This window comes from Salvelinus namaycush, chromosome 15, assembly GCF_016432855.1.
Source record: "Salvelinus namaycush isolate Seneca chromosome 15, SaNama_1.0, whole genome shotgun sequence".
Lineage (NCBI taxonomy): Eukaryota > Metazoa > Chordata > Actinopteri > Salmoniformes > Salmonidae > Salvelinus > Salvelinus namaycush.
Window position 1 is genome coordinate 16,829,670 of NC_052321.1, and position 23,174 is coordinate 16,852,843.

Below are 23,174 nucleotides of genomic sequence, written 5' to 3' on the forward strand. Positions count from 1 at the left end.
TGTGGAAAAATGACTGAACACTCCCACAACTCCCCCCAAATACTCTCTTTTTAGTTTAGAGTGGAGAGGCGGCCAGAGGGTCACTTTGAGGTTTATGAGAACACTGTGCCCTTGTTGCAGTGTGTATGTGTGCGCACACTCGCTTAGGAGCAGCAGCCTGTCCTGTGTTAATGTGCAAACACTTCTATCTAATACTAGTGTAACAAGGTTAACACACACAGATGTCTGCAGTCATCCCAGTCCTCATGAAGTGGGCAGCATTTCAAAAAGCCTAACTCAATTACAGAGTTACGGCCACGTCCGAAAGTCTGTGAATAAAACTGCTTGCCTGTGACTTTCTCATACTATGACTCTACAGGAGAGAGATGATAAACTCACCATTACCTACATCTTTAACTAGGAGGCCATCTTAGGTTATTTCTATTTCAGTGTGTACCTGTTCTTGGGGAGGGGAGCGGAACTCCTTGGTCTTCTTGGCGGTGACGGCAGCAGACATGTTGAGGGCCAGCATCAGCTCGTTGTACCTGAACTTCTGGTTGTACTGTAGCTTGGAAACAAAGCTGTCTGAGAAAGACACGATGGCCTCGATGCGATGCTTCAGCTCACAGTCACAGAAGTAGTGAAGCAGCTCACACATCTACGAGAGAGAAAAACACATAGAGACGATCTGTCAGCCTCCACATTCAACATCAGCTGGGATTTGGACACACAGAAATTCATTTTTATGTTGTATTTTTTATTTAACCTTTATTTACCTACGCAAGTCAGTTAAGAACAAATTCTCATTTACAATGACAGCCTACCCCGGCCAAATCCTAACCCGGACGACACTGGGCCAATTGTGCGCTGCCCTATGGAACTCTCAATCACGGCCGGTTGTGATAAAGCCTGAAATCGAACCAGGGTCTGTATTGACGCCTCTAGCACTGAGATGCAGTGCCTTAGACCGCTGCATCTAATGACACATACTGTACCTGAGTGGACTCATGAGAAGAGAAATCACTGATACAGAGACATTACATGGTTAAGTGACTTTGGAAGGGACTATAAATGTCAGTGCATTTTGCAGAGCATGTGATTGAAAGACTAGCTGAAGCAGTGTCTCTGTCTCAGTAACCATGTTACCTGTCGTTTGACTGGCTCAGGCAGCCTCTTCTCCAGCAGACCTTTGATTGGCTGCTTGGCCTCTTTGGCAGCCTCCTCCTCCCCGGCCTCCACCGCCTTCTCCTCGGCACCTGTAAGTCCCTCCTTCTCCGTGGCCTCCGTCACCGCGGCGGCCGCCTCCTCGTGATGCACCGCGAACACGTTGGGGTCGATGAGCAGCAGGATCTTATGAACGTCCTGACTGCCCAGCACGCCCATGGTGAGCAGCGTGCCAATCAGCCTCAGGATAGGCACAAACTGGTACTCCACGCTGCCCCCTACAGGGTCTCTGATGTGATGCCCACCGCCCTGCACGGCCTCGGTCAGCATGGTGATGGCCTTCTCCTTCAGGGCATCCAGTGGGATCTGGGGGCTGTACAGCTGCTGCTCCCTCTTGGTGCTGATGAAACAGGGAGGGTAGAAGTTGAGCCGGGGCTTCAGGGAGGTGCTGAGGCCCACGCCGGGAGGAGAGTGGTGCTTGGTGGCGTCGGAGAACAGGCGGATGCTGCGAGTCTCGGCAGTGACGGGGATGATGAACTCGTTGTTCATCATGAGGCGGGCCTCCTTGGCCGTCTCCAGATGAACACTGATCAGGACGTTGTAGAAGCCCTCACGCAGCATGCCTGACAGATACTGGTTGTCGATGGTGTAGAGCAGCTGGGATTGGTCTAGGTGGCTGCAGAGGGCGTGTGCTACACGGGTATTGCCCAGTGCACACAGGGCACAGTAGAGCTTCAGGGTGTGGTAGTGGAACGTCCTCAGGTCCTCCTGCTCAGACAGCTCCATGATGTCAACACACCTGGGGGGAGGTCAATGGGGTTCAGTACAATGTTCAAACACAGAATGTCAGTATACAGGAGCGCTTATGTCCTCAACCAGGGTGTGTGTGCTGCCTCTGTGTATGTGTGTACAGTATGTATAAGCACATGTAAATGTCTACCTGTTCTCCTCAGGTATGTGCACAGCCAGCATCTGGAGGGGCTCCAGACACTGCACCACCCAGCCGTGTCTCTCACTGACCCTGGCTGTCTCCACCTTTAGGAAGGTGTTGGGCATGCGGCTCCACAGCACTGAGTTGATGGTCTGGACGTCCAGCCTCGGAGGGCACTGAGGCACTGGGTTCTTATGCTCACTCTTAAAGATGGCCGCCGACAGAGGCATGGTGTTCTGTAGAGGTCAGAGGTCACACAGAGCAACGTTGTGGTCCGCACAGTCGATTGTATACCAGTAGAACAGGGGAAAGATTGAACACACTTTAGGTCAGGAAAGTAGCGATTGGAATCGAGTTACTCTACCTTTATCTTGGCCAGCTCAAACTGGAAGAGATTGGGGCTGGTCGGTCGCACAAACACAGCAGGAAACAGCTTTGTGTTGGGTTCCACCTGGAGAAGAAACAGCACAACATTAACGTAAGACGTTTGCAGACAGAAAAGGCGCAGTAATAGAGGGTGACTTAGAGAGCAGCTTGGAAGTGAAAGCAGTGAAAGTGCATGATGTTCTGTAGCTATCTGACTCGGTGTGTGTGTGTGTGTGTGTGTGTGTGTGTGTGTGTGTGTGTGTGTGTGTGTGTGTGTGTGTGCCTATGTGCGTTGGTGTCAGGTCAGGCGTTGCTGAAAGAGACTAGGGAAGAGGCTGGCAGGATGACTCAGAACAGTTTAAAAGCTCACCGTCTTTCTGCGACGGGAGAAATGAAGAAGATCATGCCCTACAAAGGGGAGATTTTTTTCTCTGTTTTGAGAGTACATACAGAGACAGCCAGACGCTGGGTTAAGAGCTGGCAGGCAGGACAGACAGCCCCTACCCTACTTCTGAGCCCGAGGCAGGAGGACTGAGTGACTATTACAATGAGTAATGAAGAGATCAGGACAGAATGATATGTTTCTAGAGATGATGCAGGTCTGATAAGAGGCAGACTGCATGATGGGACAGATACTGTTGGGCTGATAGCAGCAGAAAGGAGTCTGAAGCGATAAAGTGTGATAGGAGAGAGACTGTACAGAGACACTCTGTGTAGTTGGCAATGCAGTACCTGGTAGGAGGTGGCCAGCTCCTTGCCGTTGACAGTGAAGGTCACCAGACCAGTGGCTAGGTCAATGAGGCAGCCTATCTCCAGGTCCACATTACTGCGACTGGACGAGTGGCCTGAGCTGGTGGCATCCCCTCCCCACACCATGTAGCAGTTACTCCTCCTCACACTGGGGAATGGTGAGGGAGGAAGAGGGGAAGAAAAGAAGAGAGAGATGGGTATTTGATTAGCACTGATCATTACTGTTGATACCGACATGAGGATGAGGGTTTCCTTAACAACATGCTTACCTCTCGTGGACCCGCCCACGCTCGTCTCCAAGGGTAACTGTCACCGTCCGGTTCTTACTGAGGTTGAAGTGGTTGCTATAGTAATGGTAGTCAGGGGTGACCCAGCCCACCCACACGCAGGATGGATCCTGACCAGCGAATACCCTGACAGAGTAGTAGTACTGCAAGACAACATGGTGGCAGGTTAGCTTGATCTACAACACCTGAAGTCTATAATGGTGACATTATACCAAGCACCATCAGTAGCTGTTTATGATCTACTTCATACCGTGGTGATGTTGCTGTAATCTGTTCCTCTTATTCCGTCATGACTGTGTCTCATGGACTTCAGTGGATGTCTACAAAGAAAACATGAGCGTTGAAGAAACATTTAAAATGTGAGAAGATAAAGTGCTTTTAGAGGTTGTGTTTGTGTTGCACAACAGTGAATGTGTTCAGAGGTCTGACCTGTGTTTGAGTTTCAGGGACTCGTGCTCTTCGTGCACTCCGTTCATGTCCATGACAGGGCTGGTCTTGAAGAAGGGGTGGAACTCCACAGGCATGCTCAGACGACAGTATACCATGTCACCATTACTGTTCTGGGTCCCAAAAGTCCTGTGACTCACCTTCAGACAGGGAGGGCTGTCGATGGTGCCATCTATTCTGGTCACCTGGCATAGATTTAAAAAAAATGCCAGTTAATTTACTCATTCTAAACAATATAGTGAAATAGCCTATTATCTTCACCTTCTGTGGACCTCTACATGTAAGTACAGTTGAAGTCGGAAGTTTACATACACTTAGGTTGGAGTCAATAAAACTCATTTTTCAACCACTCCACAAATTTCTTGTTGACAAACTATAGTTTGTGCATGACACAAGTAATTTTTCCAACAATTGTTTACTGACAGATTATTTCACTTATAATTCACAGTATCACAATTCCAGGGGGTCAGAAGTTTACATACACTAAGTTGACTGCCTTTAAACAGCTTGGAAAATTCCAGAAAATTATGTCATGGCTTTAGAAGCTTCTGATAAGCTAATTGACATAATTTGAGTCAATTGAAGGTGTGGATGTATTTCAAGGCCTACCTTCAAACTCAGTGCCTCTTTGCTTGACATCATGGGAAAATCAAAAGAAATCAGCCAAGATCTCAGAAAAAAATTGTAGACCACAAGTCTGGTTCATCCTTGGGAGCAATTTCCAAACACCTGAAGGTACCACGTTCATCTGTACAAACAATAGTACGCAAGTATAAACACCATGGGACCACGCAGCCGTCATACCGCTCAGGAAGGAGACGCGTTCTGTCTCCTAGAGATGAACGTACTTTGGTGCGAAAAGTGCAAATCAGTCCCAGAACAACAGCAAAGGACCATGTGAAGATGCTGGAGGAAACAGGTACAAAAGTATCTATATCCAAGTAAAACGAGTCCTGTATCGACATAACCTGAAAGGACGCTCAGCAAGGAAGAAGCCACTGCTTCAAAACCGCCATAAAAAAGCCAGACTACGGTTTGCAACTACACATGGGGACAAAGATCGTACTTTTTGGAGAAATGTCCTCTGGTCTGATGAAACAAAAAATAGAACTGTTTGGCCATAATGAACTTTAAGTTCCTGACTGATGTCTTGAGATGTTGCTTCAATATATCCACATAATTTTCCTTCCACATGATGCCATCTATTTTGTGAAGTGCACCAGTCCCTCCTGCAGGAAAGCACCCCCACAACATGATGCTGCCACCCCCGTGCTTCACAGTTGGGATGGTGTTCTTTGGCTTGCAAGCCTCCCCCTTTTTCCTCCAAATGGGTCTTCCAAATGGACAATGACCCCAAGCATACTTCCAAAGTTGTGGCAAAATAGCTTAAGGACAACAAAGTCAAGGTATTGGAGTGGCCATCACAAAGCCCTGTCCTCAATCCTATAGAAAATTTGTGGGCAGAACTGAAAAAACGTGTGCGAGCAAGGAGGCCTACAAACCTGACTCAGTTACACCAGCTCTGTCAGGAGGAATGGGCCAAAATTCATCCAACTTATTGTGGGAAGCTTGTGGAAGGCTACCCAACACATTTGACCCAGTTAAACAATTTAAAGGCAATGCTACCAAATACTAATTGAGTGTATGTAAACTTCCGACCCACTGGAAATGTGATGAAAGAAATAAAAGCTGAAATTAATCATTCTCTCTACTATTATTCTGACATTTCACATTCTTAAAATACAGTGGTGATCCTAACTGGCATAAGACAGGGAATGTTTACTCGGATTAAATGTCAAGATTTGTGAAAAACTGAGTTTAAATGTATTTAGCTAAGGTGTATGTAAACTTCCGACTTCAACTGTATATTACAATATTGATTTTGTGATTGATTTTGATTTTCTAAAAGATATTATTGTCTGTCTTACCATTATGTGGTTGTTGTTCTTTGGCACATTGAAAAAGGTGGGGAGGCGTTTGCTGAACCACATGGTGACCTCACGGTTCATGTTGACAGCAAAGGGTTCAAAGCCCTCCTGGAGACCACACATGGTGTAGTACTTAAAGGTACTGGCATCCTTCCCCAGGTTCATACGACCCACCTGGGACAGGCCCAGACTACATACTGGGATAAAACCTGAGAGACAGAGACAGAGAGAGATGAGGGAGAGATAGAGAGAGAGAAGGGGTGGAGGGGTGGAGGGGGGTGAGAGAGAGAGAGAGAGAGAGAGAGAGAGAGAGAGAGAGAGAGAGAGAGAGAGAGAGAGAGAGAGAGAGAGAGAGAGAGAGAGAGAGAGAGAGAGAGAGAGAGAGAGAGAGAGAGAGAGAGAGAGAGAGAGAGAGAGAGAGAGAGAGAGAGAGAGAGCACCTGTCACACACACAGCGGGGGGAGGGTCAAATCTATCCAAGCCAATTTAGAAGTGTCACATTATATAAAGGTAATTCCATAATGGGGAGGCACTGATTTTGCACTCATTTTCTCAGCATGGTGGTTTTAGGTTAACTTGTCAGCATGTCTGTCAGTGATCTGGCGGCACAGAGACATAAGAGAGGGAGCAGAGCTTAGAGAGGTCCGTGACACACACTCTTCATCCTCTGTCTCACACACACACTGCTGGCTGTTTTACATACTCACCATTTTCAGTCTCACACACTGCTGGCTGTTTTACATACAGTACTCACCATCTTCAGTCTCACACACTGCTGGCTGTTTTACATACAGTACTCACCATCTTCAGTCTCACACACTGCTGGCTGTTTTACATACAGTACTCACCATCTTCAGTCTCACACACTGCTGGCTGTTTTACATACAGTACTCACCATCTTCAGTCTCACACACTGCTGGCTGTTTTACATACAGTACTCACCATCTTCAGTCTCACACACTGCTGGCTGTTTTACATACTCACCATCTTCAGTCTCACACACTGCTGGCTGTTTTACATACAGTACTCACCATCTTCAGTCTCACACACTGCTGGCTGTTTTACATACAGTACTCACCATCTTCAGTCTCACACACTGCTGGCTGTTTTACATACAGTACTCACCATCTTCAGTCTCACACACTGCTGGCTGTTTTACATACAGTACTCACCATCTTCAGTCTCACACACTGCTGGCTGTTTTACATACAGTACTCACCATCTTCAGTCTCACACACTGCTGGCTGTTTTACATACAGTACTCACCATCTTCAGTCTCACACACTGCTGGCTGTTTTACATACAGTACTCACCATCTTCAGTCTCACACACTGCTGGCTGTTTTACATACAGTACTCACCATCTTCAGTCTCACACACTGCTGGCTGTTTTACATACTCACCATCTTCAGTCTCACACACTGCTGGCTGTTTTACATACAGTATTCACCATCTTCAGTCTCACACACTGCTGGCTGTTTTACATGCCCACCATCTTCAGTCTCACACACTTACCGTCCTCCGTCTCGAAGTCGGCGAAGCAGAGCTCGGAGCCCTTGTTGGTGATGAGGATCTCTCCATTGAGGGTGAAAATCATAGACTTGTCCTCCATGTTGATCATGCAGCCCACCACATCCCCCGCCTGCCAACAACGCCCAAAGAAACGGCTGCCCATGTTCAGACGGTGACCCTGAAGATAAAAACATGCACAGACGCACACACACACACACACACACACACACACACACACACACACACACACACACACACACACACACACACACACACACACACACACAGTCAGCCTAACCTTTGCAATCTTACTCAATCTTAAATTATAGGACCAACAAAAAAATCTATTCTCCAGTGTATCCTATCATCAGCTAACATTAACACAAAGTTACACGTTCACTCTATGAGTACATGATGTTCAATGATGTAGGAAGAAGAAGGGAGGGTTCACCTTGTATCCATCGAAGACGAAGGCTAGCTCATCAGTACCCAGCTCTACATCAGGCTTACATCCAGGTCTGGCCCAGCCCACACGCATGTCACCTCCCGTCACCGCCTCAAACTCAAAGTACCACTTCCCTGTCAGCACCGCATACGTTCTCTCCACGCGGAAGAAGCGTATTTTGTCGATGCTCAGTCTCTCCACCACGTGGCCTGCTGGGTGGGAGGACAGCCACAGTATCAACACAGGAAGTCTTCTACTGTTTTATACATCCTAACCATGGATGTCAGCATGGGTTTGTGTGGTAATGATAACTTACCGCCATCCTGGTCGGGAGGTTCGATGTTGTATCCGTATCCAATCAGAGTGCGGATGGCCTCACGGAGGCTATCCCTGTTGGACTTCTTAGTGCGCTCGTCTAAAAAAGAATATGGCACCAGGCGAGGGTTCCTCTTACTCTTCACATCCTGCATTGAGAAAAGACAGGCACCGTTAGAATCACACACACACACACACACACACACACACACACACACACACACACACACACACACACACAGACCACTCCAGGGACATGCTCTAGGCCAATGCTTGTTACGACTGCACTGCCAATCCCTAAGGGTCATTGAGTGTTGATGTTATTACTATGACTCTATACTCTGTGAATCCTTTCAGCATCATTCCTCACTCTGCAGGAGGTGGTGGAGGTTGTGTCCCATTTAGCATTTTTTTGTGGCTTGCATAGAGAGAGGGTCATTGTTTTGTCTGTGTTATAAAACCTTTGTGTGGTACTGTATGAGCTGGGATAGTATGAACCTGCAGTCCTTTCACAAAGACTTAACACAGATGACTGTGTGCTTTACCTGTTGAATGCCGTAGGTCCAACCCTGTTTGATCCTGTCCTTGGCCCACACATTGTGGGCGTTCTCCGCCAGTTTCTCCACCAGGAGCTCCTGACCTGGGGTCACTTTCACGTCAGACAGCTCCAGCGGTGTGGGCTTGTAACCATTCGACATCATGTAGCTTCAATCAAAACAGGACATTATCAAGATTAACCCCTGGACAAAACACACATATGTCTAGATGTTTCACATTTCTACTATTCTATACAGAACACGTCTACATATCTAGAAGTTGGTATATAATGTATTGGGTTATTGATGTTGTCCATTCTCTGTCCATTCCATCATCTGTTACTCTACAGTACACTTACTTTTTTGGGAGTTTGATCTTCTTCAGGTCCTCTTCAGCGTTGGCGTTGACCTGGACAACATGGCAGCCTAATGCCAGCAGGGTCCTGTGAAGAGACACACATATTAACACTCCCCAACCTGGCTGATTAGATCTGTCTACACAGGATCAGCTCTCTTAGTATGTGACAGTTTAAGACACTCACATGGCCTGCACACTCTACTAAATACTATAATCAGCAGGCATAATGTTATGATACTAGGTCTGGTGGGTTTCTGCCCTATTTCTACATCACACAGACTGGCAATAGAACCAACGTGAAGAGAGTAATGATTTGTTCAATCATGCATGTCCTTGTCCATTATGAAACCATAGATATCCCCTTAAAGACGTATTAAGGAAGAGTTATTCACTAGGTACTACTATCAGCAGGATCTCATTGCTTTGTCATAGTAAGAGGACAAAGGAGAGATGTGGTGTGATTGCAGAATGGCGGGGCTGCTCTTTCGGGGCCCACGCTGTCTGTTTCTGTTGTGTCAATGTCACTGTAGATGAACGTTAATCAAACCAGTCTTTACCGCCCTCTCTAAACACACACACGCATCACTCACACACACTTCTCTGTCTCTTGAAACGTTTGTTTCTCAGCGTCAGTGTGGGCTGTCAGTGGATCAATAGCAGATGTCCTACGGTGATAGGTGGGTGATGTCAGGAACACTGGGGTGTTTTAGGTGCTGAGAGCCCAGCAGGAGAGAGCCTTCAGTCTACTTCCTGACTGAGCCCCTGGTTCACCCACAGCTTCTGTCATATCTCTCTCCTTGTCTTCCTCCTTTTCTCAGTGGGTCTAATATAGTGTTACTTATAATGCAGGACATACTTCAAGGTTTCAGTTGACATCTGCAGGTTGTAATTCTTTTCTGTTTCAGGTAGTTTGGAAAAATCCACAAGGCAGGGGTGATGTCGCTTATTATCGTCCCTTATCTGAGAAACACATAGAAATAATTGTTGACGTATGAATATTTCAGTTACTGTACATGTATTGAAGAAGAGGGGCAGAAATACTCCAAAATAAAAAAATATATAAAAAAACACAATAGACAACTATAAGTATAATTTGAATCACAATGAAGGTAATTGTGAATCAACAGAGGAGTAGGTATGTTGTCTCCTTAATTACAGAGAGCTACTGGTGTACTGGAGTGACAACATGATCTAGTCTAGTGGACATGTTATGAATGTAGTTGGAGGAGCATGTTTTCTTGGAAGATAGAGAGATGTGAGTCTGCATTACCAAGTGAGATATGTAATTCTATTCTTGACTGCTGTGTTTTACGCCAAATAATCCGTTTGGCTGTTCTCTGCAGCCCAAGCAGTATTACATCCATGTTGACCAAGAAAACATTTACACATACATGGCTATTTGTGTGCTAAATGAACACCAGGCAGCTCTTTTGTGAATAGTACAGAGTTTCCTGCAGCCTATTACAGTCCATTCAAAGAGGGCTGTGCTAGAGGACAAAGAAGTACATGTCATTCTTAATAGCCTCCATATGAGTCACACGTCTTGTTTGAGACCCTTTTTATACTTTCAATGGCCCATGCTGATACACCTATTATAACTATGCTATACCTGTCTGATTAGGAAGTGCGTCAGGTAGTTCTACCCCATAGCAACCCCAGCAACTACACCTCTCACCTCTTTATTAAGCACTGGAGCTGTGCTCTATGGAGAGTGGAATACAATACCAGGTACTGTATGAGTTCGGTTCAGCCTGGCTTCAGCACACTGATGTCTCCCTGGTGAAGCTAGCTCTATAGCCGGCCAGGACAATGTCACCTGGCCCGAGCTAACAAGGTCTCGTTAAAATCACATATAAAAGCCGACCTGGTATGTCTGGTGTGCAGAATTCTGTTTTAATGAATGAGAGAGAGAACTTGACCCCGGCGTAATAGATGTCCTCACCCCAAATAAAAGGCTTTATTAAGATGTTGGAACTGAAGGAATGGCTGGCTGTTCTGTGGGTGGAGAAATCCCACCGTCACAGTGGAGTTTACAAATGGGGATAGGGTGGATGAAGGGAGTGGAGGACTGAGAGAATCATTCAGTAAGACTGAGAGAACAGGAGGATCTACTCTAAACTCCATCACATTTGTAATATAGACATAAGAGCTGTGTTGCATATTGTTTCTGGTATTGATTGTCTGCACCTTTAAGGGCAGTAGGGCACAACAGAGCAGTGTTCAGAATGTTTTTACGTTCTGGAACGTTCAGAACGAATTTATGTTCTGGAACGTTCAGAACGTTTTTACATTCTGGAACGTTTTTACGTTCTAAAACGTTTTGACGTTCTAAAACGTTTTTACGTTCTGGATTACATTCAAAACGTTTTTACGTTCTAAAACGTTGTTATGTTCTGGAACGTTCAGAACATTTTACGATCTAGATTACGTTCAGAACGTTTTTACGTTCTGGAACGTTCAGAACGTTTTTACGTTCTGGGACATTCTTACGTTCTGGGACGTTCAGAACGTTCAGAACGTTTTTACGTTCTGGGACGTTCAATTAAGAGGAAACGGTGCTGTTCTGAACGACCAGTTGAAAAACATGGAGGGGTTGGATTGTGGGTTGGGGAAAGCTGTCAGCATTGCGACTGCCTTTAAATACGTCACTCACTGCAACAAGTCACACCTCTCCACTCCCACCAAACGGGAGCAAACGTACCTCAAAGTCTGCTCAAGAACGTACAAGAACGTTTTGGAGAAACGTGTCGCTCAGTACAAACCGTCCCACAACATAGCAAACGTTCAAGCGAACTGAACGCACCTCAGGTCACTTTGGCAATCATCTACTCACATGAAACCAAGAAACACTCACCCAATTGTTATTTCAGTAGGACTTGATGAATTAGCGTCCAGTTTAATAATCTGGAATTAAACTATCAAGAGAGAAATAAAAAGACCCCTCATAAGTTCTATTCCATCAGTAATGTGTCCATTGAAATGGCCAAAAATGTCCTGCTGTGCCCTTGGCTAAAACAATTTCATTGTAACTCAATAAAGGGATAGTTCGGGATTTTGGCAATGAGGCCCTTTATCTACTTCCCAAGATTAGTTTAACACGAAGACTGGAAGTGCTAGCTGTGCTGTACCTGAATACTTCCAGTCTTCTTTGTGCTAAGCCAGTTAGCATTGGCTCATGAAATTACCTCTAACTTCCTTCTTAATGGATGCAGAGACATAAAAATGGTATCCATGAGTTAATCTGACTCTAGGGAAATAAATAAAGGGCTTCGTTGCCAAAATCCCGAACTATCCCTTTAAGAACACAAAAAATATGATTCTGTCGCCTACAAACAAACTATAATGAAGTCTCTAGAATGAATGGTATGAGGAGCACAATGGGAGAAAGACAGGAGTATTCTTCACTTACCCTCTGTTTGGTTTGTACCGCAAATTATAAAAGAGAAAGCAAAATGGTGTACAGGCTTGTTTTGTTGCTTTAATGATGGTAGAACTTGTACGATTAGTTTAGGGTTAATGCATTTCACATAGATCAATTACAGTATATTGATAATTGTTTAACACAAACAAAAATGTGAAAGCTGATGTGTACTGTATTTCATAATACAATTTTATTCATGTTTATATTGGCTGAAATTATCAGCTGAGTGATAACCCATTTAGTGTATCATGTCTTTCCTATGTATGCCAATGACATGGACTGTCCAAAAGGGTTTGCCAGTGCTCTGTGACTCTATTCTCTCCATCAGTGTTAAAGAGTTCTCCTACCTTCCCATAAGACCAGCCCAGTTCTATCTTGTTCATGCCCCACAGCTCGTGGATATTCTCAGCCAGTCTGTCCCGGACCTTCTCCAGGTATGGCGGCATGACGATCTGAGAGACAGAGAACACAAAGAATCTGTGTCGTAGATAAACAGCATCTGTTTGTAGACAGTACAGCAGGCTTATGTCATCAATCATACATTTTTGGATATTTGGAAACCCTTCCTCTGTAGGTATGATTGTACAACATCCTTACAAACATGCAGTATAATCACTGTAACTGTGTTTCAGATGAGCCATGTCACAGTTAATATGAGGATTCTGAGCTGAATGCCATACCCCTGTTACCTGGCTGGTCTCCACAGGGGTGGGTATGAAGGAGGCCTGGGACATGAACTGTGTGGTCCCCAGCAGGTCTCGGACCCCCTCCATGTCCCTCTTGTACTCCTTCACTGGCTCCACCTTCATCTTCTCCTTAGGGAGCAGGGCCTCGTAACACGGAGCGTAGCCTGACGGAGGCAGGAACTTGAAGTCGCCATGACGACCGCCCAACAGGAAACGCACCCTGAGGGAGAGGGGGACTTAGTCAATTAGTGTGTTCAGTATGTGCATGAGCTTGAAAGTGATGAAGGGGGTTGATGGGTTGATTTTGGTGGAGGGGTTAGAGGAAAGGATTAGAGCAGAGCATAGAGCCACTGAGCCCCAGCCAAGCTCCAACCGAGCCCCAGCCAAGCTCCAACCGAGCCCCAGCCCAGCTCCAACCGAGCCCTAGCCCAGCTCCATCCGAGCCCCAGCCCAGCTCCAACCGAACCCCAGCCAAGCTCCAACCGAACCCCAGCTCCAACCGAGCCCCAGCCAAGCTCCAACCGAGCTCCAGCCCAGCTCCAACCGAGCCCCAGCCGAGCTCCAACCGAACCCCAGCTCCAACCGAGCCCCAGCCCAGCTGTAACCAAGCCCCAGCTTCAGCCCAGCTCTAACCAAGCCCCAGCTCCAACCGAGCCCCAGCCAAGCTCCAACCGAACCCCAGCTCCAACCGAGCCCCAGCCAAGCTCCAACCGAGCCCCAGCCCAGCTCCAACCAAGCCCCAGCCCAGCTCCAACCGAACCCCAGCTCCAACCGAGCCCCAGCCCAGCTGTAACCAAGCCCCAGCTTCGGCCCAGCTCTAACCAAGCCCCAGGCCCAGCCCAGCTCTAACCGAGCCCCAGCCCATCTCTAACCAAGCCCCAGCTGAGCCCAGTAGAACAGAGAGTGACTATGACTTACCCCACACTGAGAATGATGCAGCATTTCAGCCCACTACTCAGCAGCCCTCCTGGGCCCTGTCTGAAATAGCAGCTGAAATAGTAGTGATGATGACGCATTCACTCCAAGTCCATTCTGAGTGAAGTGCACCAATCAATTATTAACAAGTGTCGCTGCACAGTGACTGGCTGTGCCATGGCATAGCATGGCCAGCAGTTCAGAGCACAGGAAATGTTCAAGCCTCACAGGGTTCCTTATTTACATTATCTGATGTGGCCTGCATCTCGTGACATCATACACACAGACAAATGCAGAATAACGCTGACAGAATTTCTATAAATATGAGGTTATGTTAATTTTGTTTAACGCTTCCGCAAATTTGATTGTGGTAATTGATATACAGTGTAGCTTGCAGCCCTGGGTGGAATTTGATGTGAACGGAAATGTCTGGAACTGTCAAGCGTCACATCTCAGCACAGAGTAAGGTTCAGAATAGTAAAATGCCATTTTGCTGCAAAAACGGAGTCGATCATGAAATCCTGGAAAGCTTGCTGGGGCCTGAAATTTCATTTAGCAGACATCATTCATATCATCTGAAGTTGCCATGGCAACACAAGTGGGTAAGATGGCCTCTACCTGCATCTGAGCCCTTAAGGATTAATACAGTATATAGAGGAAATGATGTAGGGAGGGATTAGATGGATTTTCATGCAGACTAGAGAGAGGAGAGGAAGATATTTGAAGAGAGTGCTCTGTAGGTGTGTATACATGTTCATTCATGTTAATGACATAGGTGTGTGTCTAAGACAAACACATACTTGACGCCAGCAGAGAAGCTGACAACAGGGAAGAAGAGTCCATCGATGTTGAAGTTCTCGAACATGCCCTGTACGGGCTGTCCATTGATCCTGAAGGAGATGCTGGGAGCTCCCAGGTCCAGACAACAGCTCACCACATCCTCAGAGGTCAGGATGTGTTGGTTAATAGAAGCCACCGCCCGGGAGATACGACCTGCAATAAACCAGTGTCAGCACTTAAATATGACCTACAAGACACACACACATGAACACACACTCTTTGGGCAGAGCAGACCGATTTACCCTGTAGGACACACACTGTCTAGACACAATCTGGTCTTAGCCCTGGGTTACATCTCATCATTTATGAATCAGGTGACTTAATGTGGAGCAGCTAGGTTAAGATGAAAGCAAACATCTACTGCGGATACCCACCTGACCAGAGATGAAGTCCGTCAAAGCCGTAAGAGTAGAGGTCGTCCCCCACCCCGTTGCCCCCCCAGCCCTCCCCTCCACCAGGGTAAGGGGCGTAACCCTTGTTGGTGGCCCAGCCCACACGCAGGTGAGAGGGGTCGCTGGTCAAGAAGTGGTCCACCTGGTCAATCATCAGCTCGTAGTACCACTTCTTATACTGGGCCGAGCCCTCACTCACTCCCAGGAAGATGTTGGGCCTCATGCTGCCAAGTATCAGAGACTCGGATTAGGGCTTAATCATATAATTGTGATCAATGTTTCTTTAGGCACTATGCACAATCCCATCAAACAAACACAGCAAAGAGAAGAATATTCAACACTATCACTCTTACATTACAACCAGTAGCGCATTAATCTAATTATACCGGGCTGGGATTGGATGGCTTGTTACCTTTGGACGTCATTGACCAATCGGGTCTGGAGAAGCAGATCTCTTTTAGGGAGCAGGTGATCACAGATAAGATTCTGATTGGCTCTTACAGCCACCCCGTTACACACACAGAGGGAGCAGAGCACATCCAGAATCTGCAGGTTGAGGAGAGAAAGGGAGAGAGAGGAGGAGGGGGTGAATATAGCAGCTCCCTAATCACTGAGTACAGAATACAGCTCATCTAACCCATTCAAACCCTGAGAGGGAGAGACAGGGAGAGAGAGGACTAAGGACTACCAGCTCATCCGTAGTCCTTTTTCATGTTGCTATTAGAGGGAGAACCTTTTTATGCAGCTATTAATGCAGCCAGCCATAATTACTGAGAGATGCTAATCAGGGTGAAACCATATCCAGTAATATAATTTTGATGCATGGGGGCCCAACCTGGCTTTACAAAGCAGAGGAATTAAATGGGCAAGGAACGGCAGCCAAGAGCGCCAGGCCAAGACCTGTGCTTTATTATCCGCCGCTTCATAAGGGGCCACAGCCAAATGATACATCGACTGTGATTTATGACAAAGGAGATGACAGCCCACTGGAGAGCAGGTTGACGTTTATTGTCATGAATCTTGCCTTGGAGGCAGAACTGAGTGGTTTTCACTAGATGGGCCAGCTGCAAAGTCAAAATTGGCTATATTGTAAAAATGTATGAAAACCAAAATTTGCTTAATTTAATGGTGGACTATGCAGAAATCGCTCTGCCATTTTCTGGTTGCTAAAATTCTAATAGTTTTTCCTAATTTCAGTTTATGTGACAAAACAAGCAAGTATAGTGTAGAGAATCATTGTACCATCTAAACCGATGTGAAATATATTTTCCATAACCCAAAATATTATATTTTCAGCTGTTTGAAGCTGGAGTACAAAACTGAAAGTAAAACACACAAAAACTAAACTTAATTACAGGAAGCATAGAAATAGATAATAACAGATCAATCTACCACTTCTTAGACTTGCTTTCAATGAGAATGACAGATCTATAATGCACATTTCTATGTGAATTTGGTTGGGTTGTCAAAACAGTTTGCAGATTTCAAATCAAATCAAACTTTATTTGTCACATGCATGTGTAGACAGCATGTGTAGACCTTACCGTGAAATGCTTACTTACAAGCCCTTAACCAACAGTGCAGTTCAAAAAAGAGTTAAGAAAATATTTACCAAATAAACTAAAGTAAAAAATAAGAAAAAGTAACACAATAAAATAACAATAACGAGGCTATATACAGGGGGTACCGGTACCGAGTCAATGTGCGGGGGTACAGGTTAGATTTAAGGTTAGGGTTAGCCATTAGGTTTAACAGCATGGTTAAGGTTAGGGTTAGGTTTAAAATCTGATTTTAATACTTTGTGGCTGTGCCAGTTAGTGACCACTCTGCAGAGCTGCCTCCAGGACAAGATTCATGACAATAAATGGCAACCTGCCGCTGGAGATCTAATTTCAATGCAAACATATTGATCTCTATACACATAACAACCAAATGCCCAGCCCCAACAAGAACTCATCAACTCTCTGCAGCCCTGTCAGCACTGGGTGTACTAATAAAACGCAGGCTCATGAGTGAATTACTGTGCTTTATAAGTAACTGTGGTCAAGCTGTTGTGATGGACAAATGGTATCAAAATAACAAACAATGTCGCTACATCCACTTGATCATGGTGATATTTGATACAGCTCCTCCTCCTGTTTCAGCTCACCTTGTGGTTGCGTCCATGTTTGTAGAGCAGGGAGATGATGGACTTGATGTGTCCTCTCTGGATGATATTTAAAGCCTCCGGGCTCTCAGTTAGAATGCAGTGGAGAACCTCCAGTATGCCTGCCGTGGCCACAGAGAACAAGGGAACAAGACACGAAAGGACGTTCCTTAAACGCATGTTTCTGGGTATGACGATACATAGTAAAGCATAACTAAACCCATTCAGGACTCTAAACACCAGGTCTGGGGTTTACAGCAGCGTAATCCAACTACACATCACCTTTTGAACCCTGTCCAGTCAGCATGCAGCCGAAGGAACGGTAGGTCAACGACAAACAGAGCTTTAAACATGTCATCATCATGGTACCTGAGGAGGACTCGAGTCTCTCCAGCTTGCTGACCAGCCAGTCCAGGTTGTTGGAGAACTGGGTGCAGTTGTTCCTGTTGCCTCGGATCAGCGCCGCTACAGGACACATGGACAAGGTCACAGGTCAAGGGGAGGAGACACATTCCTACACAGTTGGCTAGTTTGAAGAGGATAATGCAAATTGCTGATCTTTGACCTACAGTACAGAAAACCTAGCAACTATAGAAAAACACTACCGAACATGACTGTACATCTTTCACAACAAATAATTAAACCCAAGGAGACATGTTACATAGTTATGAAGATGTCTTTGACCTACAGCCAACAACACTGCCAAAACCTACATCTTACACAACAACAACGTCACCCAAAACGCACACCTTAAACCACACTCCATGCCAAGGAAAGAGTAGTGTCCTTTTCCTAATCCTCATCCATATGAATTAAGCAGCAGAGTGCAGAGGGAGGGCGTGACATCGGGGGCACAGGAGAGTCGTCCAAGCCAAAAATGACAGGGTCACCCAGCGCAGACAAACAGAGGAGAGGAAGCCTAGCTCCAAAATCCATTTAGCTGGAGCAGGTGCATGAAGGAAGGACTATGAGATGGGGGACGTGGTCTGCACACTAATGCTCCCCAAGAGGAGAAAGCACCATGTAAACACGCTGTGAAGGACACACTCAGAGGGGAACAGAAGGGCTTAGACATTGACACAGACACTAGAGCTGGGAAGCTTCTGAGACAAAGAAAGAGTTCTGCTACTGTGAGGGAATGGCTGTAATGTCCAACTGCCATGAACGGTTGGACTGGTCTGCGATTCTGGCAATTTTAGGGCTTATGTAAGGACATGGATAACAGAGTGACCAAACAACAACCAAATACATTGGTGAGAAGGGATGGTGTGGTTCCTTATGGGTTAGAAAGCAAACTGGTGAGCATGGCACAGTCCAGGCTGGCTAGGAGTGTGTGTTGGACATGCAGTGTGCTGTGGGAGATGTACAGTCAGGAAGAAGCCCTGGAAGCACTTCTCACAGACCTGAAATCTGCATGCTATCCTTATCCACTCCCAGCCCCAGCACCCAACTTCAGCCCCTGTGTGTGTGTGTGTGTGTGTGTGTGTGTGTGTGTGTGTGTGTGTGTGTGTGTGTGTGTGTGTGTGTGTGTGTGTGTGTGTGTGTGTGTGTGTGTGTGTGTGTGTGTGTTATTGTGTGTGTGTGTGTGTGTGTGTGTGTCTGTGTGTGTGTGTGTGTGTGTGTGTGTGTGTGTGTGTGTGTGTGTGTGTGTGTGTGTGTGTGTGTGTGTGTGTGTGTGTGTGTGTGTGTGTGTGTGTGTGTGTGTGTGTGTGTGTGTGTGTGTGTGTGTGTGTGTGTGTGTGTCTGTGTGTGTGTGTGTGTGTGTGTGTGTGTGTGTGTGTGTGTGTTATTGTGTGTGTGTGTGTGTGTGTGTGTGTGTGTGTGTGTGTGTGTGTGTGTGTGTGTGTGTGTGTGTGTGTGTGTGTGTGTGTGCTAGAGTGCATGTGTACTGAGGCATCCTTACAGACAGCAAACAGCAGTGTAAGTTAGGGAAACACCACCCCAGGGTGCCTAGAGGACCAGAAACAGCTCTGTAAATACCAGCTCAGCTAACCCAAATAATCCCAGCGCAGCAGTGAGACGCAGGCCTGTGGTTGGTAAGAGCAACGCTGGGATGGCCAGGGCGTTAGTGGCAGGCTACAATGACTCTGGTACCTGTGACTGATTACTGTGTGTGTGTTTGCGTGCATGTGTGTTGTTTTCACCATTGTAATCTCTCCCTAAACAGTAGTGAAAGGTGAGACTGAGTCTCAATCACCTATGTATGTAGATCATAAAGTTGTAATCAACATTGTGTGTGTGTGTGTGTGTGTGTGTGTGTGTGTGTGTGTGTGTGTGTGTGTGTGTGTGTGTGTGTGTGTGTGTGTGTGTGTGTGTGTGTGTTTGTCTTGGCCTACTGTGACTCTTTATGTCACTGTTACAGTATTGGTGTGATGACTTGTGTATAAGACTCTGTCCTCGTTGGAGGACAATGAACTCTTCTAATGTCTCTCTCACCCAGCAGCTCATAGAGCAGGTTGAGGATTTCCTTCCAGGAAGCCCCAGCCTCTGCCCCGGCACACTCCCCAAAGTGGGCTGCACTGTTGTACACGTTGAGACGGTCGATGCAGCAAGACACCAGAGTCAGCATGCCCTGAAACACAGTCACACCCATCATCACATGTCAGCTCCTAGGGTGCTTCCAAAATGGTGCCATTTTCCCTATATGGTCCAAGTCACATGACTTGGACTCGAGTGAGACTCGAGTCACAAATATGATGACTTGCAACTCGACTTTGACTTTAACACCAATGACTCGTGATTTAACTTGGACTTGAGCCTTTTGACTCGACCTGACTTGATACCCTCCCCAAGCCCAAATATAAAAAATGATGCTATTAAAAAAAGTGTGCAGCGCATCAACTCTTCATTTAACGGATTACAGTTTGAATCGGACAGCAGCCAATCAAATTGTGCCAGCTGAGAAAAAGCTGTGCGTGGCAATGCAGAGGAACGTCGGCGGCTGAATTCAGATGGAGCCCTTGGAAAGATGATACCCAAAATTATTATTTTCGGATACAAAGACGACGCTGTATCAACAAAAACGGATTGCAACTTGCAAAACATGCGGGAACAAAATTACAGACGGAGGCGCAACAATTTCCAACTTTGTTCGACATTTGAAGCTGCACAAAGAATGGTAAGTCGTGGCTAATATAGCCGACAGCTATATAATTTATAACTTTGCTAGTGTAGCATGTAGGCTAACATAACGTTAAATCAATGAGCCTCCACACAGTCAATCAGTGTGGGAACGTGATCATTGCACCCAAGATTGAGCTACAACTGGCTAGGCAGTTGGTAGCCTAAATCCTGCCTGATGTTACTGCTGTTCCTAAAACCATTGACATACGTTAGCCTACTGTAACCACACAGAGAGAGTGTTTGCGTGTGTGTGTTAAGGTTGGGCAATTGTGTACAAGCCTACATCGCCCGAATGCGCCACGATCCTCGTTAGTCGATCGCTATGGGGGGAGGGGGGGGGGGGGGGGTCTTTCTCATGGCTACCCATGTATTTCCATGGAAATATAACGTTTATTTGGAAAGTAATAAATATATAGATATTTTTAAAAGCATTCATGATTTGCGTGAATGTAATATACTAACTATTACTCTTGTTAAACATATGAAATGGTATTACATTTGGTGAAGAGCACATTATGACTTGTTTAGGACTCAAAACTCAAAGTTTAGGACTTGAGACTTGACTTGATACTTGTCGGTCTTGACTTGAGACTTGACTCGGACTTGCCTGTCTTGACTTGGGACTTGAGTGCTAAGAGTTGAGACTTACTTGTGACTTGTAAAACAATGACTTGGTCCCACCTCTGCTGATCAGACATGCTAAGAGTTATGCAAGCCCAGTGAGAAAGGACATTGCAAGTTATTTATGTCAGCTGTCAATAATGAAACATGTACTTTATAACTTTTATAGAAAAGGGTAGTTTGGGGATGTTAATAAAATAATGGAGAAGTGTGTAGGCTAGGATATAGATGAGTTATAGCAGCATTCCATGGGCAGGATCCATGGTAATACTAGTTATGTAAACATAACATAAACACAGCATACAGCTATTTTACATGAATTCAAGTTATCAACTTATTGCTTGAGGACATAGTGAACCACTGGGGGAAAATAAAATCCATAGCAGCGGCTTTTGTTTGAGTTAGGGAGAGTAGTTGACGTTGAGTAATTGACATTACAGGCACAAGGGAAGGAAGCTGACATTTTATAATTGATAAGAGAAATGTTGGGCCGAGAGGCTTATCAAAAGGCTCCACTGCATTGTTGTCACCACAGAAAAACTCTGAGCAAAACTGCTGACAGTTAAAAAGCAATGCTCTGAAATACAATGCGCCATTGAAATACTATAGAATCTATTGATTTAGCCTTTAAAAACAGTGTATTGCGAACATTGTGTCAATGCCCGGTCCCTGCAATAACCTGACTTTTGACTTTTATTGTCCTCTGCTGCCAACCAACCGCCATGCAGGATTGCGATGCAGCACTTCCTGTGTGGATGAACTCACTTCCTGTTTGAAGAGGTTCTGTCGGTTCTTGAGCGAGCGCAGCATGATCTGTTTCTCCTCGTGCTCCAGCTCAGCGTCAGGCAGCTGGAAGTAGGTGATGAGGTCGTAGAGAGTCTGGAGGACCTCCTCGATGGGCAGGGCTACTGATGCACGGTTCTTACCCCCCAGACAGTCTAGGTCTCTGGAACAGTAGAAGAGATTATCTTCATCAGATGACTATTTAAAAGTTCTCAATTTTTCTACATCAAAACAACATAATATTATGAGAGCAGCTCATTTATATCACTATATCATTATATAATCAGAAGGTTTCATAATGATGCCATTAGATTTCATAACAACACCGAACTCCAGTATTGGAATTTGACTCAAGGAGTGACTGCCATAGTGAACATAATTTGTGCCTTGAGGTTCATCCATGCTGAAATTGTATTTCTGTGTGAGCTAAAAATACTGCCTACTCTGTCACACAGAGTGGGAGGGGTGTGTGGAGAGGTACAGCTCACAAGAGGCGGTCTGGGTCTGGACAGTGGTGAAAACCAGTCAGCCATGTGTGACCGACTGACGTCACCGAGGGGGTTTGGGTTTGAGTCACAGTCACAGTCACAGTCACAGGCCAGTTTAATACTTGATCTATCCATTGAGCTCTCTTCCATTCCATTGCGTGGCCTCATGGCATGAGATGTTTATTGTCCTGTTTGGCTAGGGACTGGGTCATTGAGCGAGGCAGGCAGCATGCTGTCTGGGGGCCGTGCTATCCATAGAGGACCCTTCTCACAGGCCATACGCTTAACTGCTTCTGCTCATTCAAATCTACAGGGCTTTACGCAGACAGCATGACTATTACACTACAGTCAATGATTAGTTATATTTTGGTTGTGTGGTTTAGTAGTGGTGTAGCGGTGAAAATGGTTTAGCGGTGTAGTGGTGATAGTGGTGTAGCGGTGATAATGGTGTAGCGGTGTAGTGGTGATAGTGGTGTAGCGGTGATAGTGGTGTAACGGTGATAGTGGTGTAGTGGTGATAATGGTGTAGCGGTGAAAGTGGTTTAGCGGTGATAGTGGTGCAGTGGTGATAGTGGTGTAGCGGTGATTGTGGTGTAGAGGTGATAATGGTGTAGTGGTGATAGTGGTGTAGCGGTGATAATGGTGTAGTGGTGATAGTGGTGTAGTGGTGATAGTGGTGTAGTGGTGATAATGGTGTAGTGGTGATAGTCGTGTAGCGGTGATAGTGGTGATAGTTGTGCAG

General features: G+C 45.9%; 1 protein-coding gene across 1 annotated transcript in view; it reads right to left on the reverse strand.

Annotated features, from left to right (window-relative positions):
• LOC120059971 (ryanodine receptor 3-like) overlaps positions 1–23,174 on the reverse strand; it is a 153,962-nt gene that overhangs the window by 50,830 nt on the left and 79,958 nt on the right. The window contains exons 13-36 of the mRNA XM_039009049.1: positions 21,927–22,107; positions 19,854–19,989; positions 17,787–17,882; positions 17,421–17,539; positions 15,684–15,817; positions 15,254–15,495; positions 14,840–15,032; positions 13,128–13,344; positions 12,786–12,890; positions 9,874–9,977; positions 9,019–9,102; positions 8,669–8,828; positions 8,125–8,272; positions 7,815–8,017; positions 7,367–7,541; positions 5,853–6,061; positions 3,907–4,109; positions 3,728–3,797; positions 3,460–3,620; positions 3,173–3,338; positions 2,439–2,525; positions 2,084–2,310; positions 1,126–1,942; positions 437–637 (exon numbers count right to left, since the gene is read on the reverse strand). Coding sequence (XP_038864977.1) covers positions 437–637; positions 1,126–1,942; positions 2,084–2,310; positions 2,439–2,525; positions 3,173–3,338; positions 3,460–3,620; positions 3,728–3,797; positions 3,907–4,109; positions 5,853–6,061; positions 7,367–7,541; positions 7,815–8,017; positions 8,125–8,272; positions 8,669–8,828; positions 9,019–9,102; positions 9,874–9,977; positions 12,786–12,890; positions 13,128–13,344; positions 14,840–15,032; positions 15,254–15,495; positions 15,684–15,817; positions 17,421–17,539; positions 17,787–17,882; positions 19,854–19,989; positions 21,927–22,107 — 4,438 coding nt within the window. The remainder of the gene's footprint in view (positions 1–436; positions 638–1,125; positions 1,943–2,083; positions 2,311–2,438; positions 2,526–3,172; positions 3,339–3,459; positions 3,621–3,727; positions 3,798–3,906; positions 4,110–5,852; positions 6,062–7,366; positions 7,542–7,814; positions 8,018–8,124; positions 8,273–8,668; positions 8,829–9,018; positions 9,103–9,873; positions 9,978–12,785; positions 12,891–13,127; positions 13,345–14,839; positions 15,033–15,253; positions 15,496–15,683; positions 15,818–17,420; positions 17,540–17,786; positions 17,883–19,853; positions 19,990–21,926; positions 22,108–23,174) is intronic.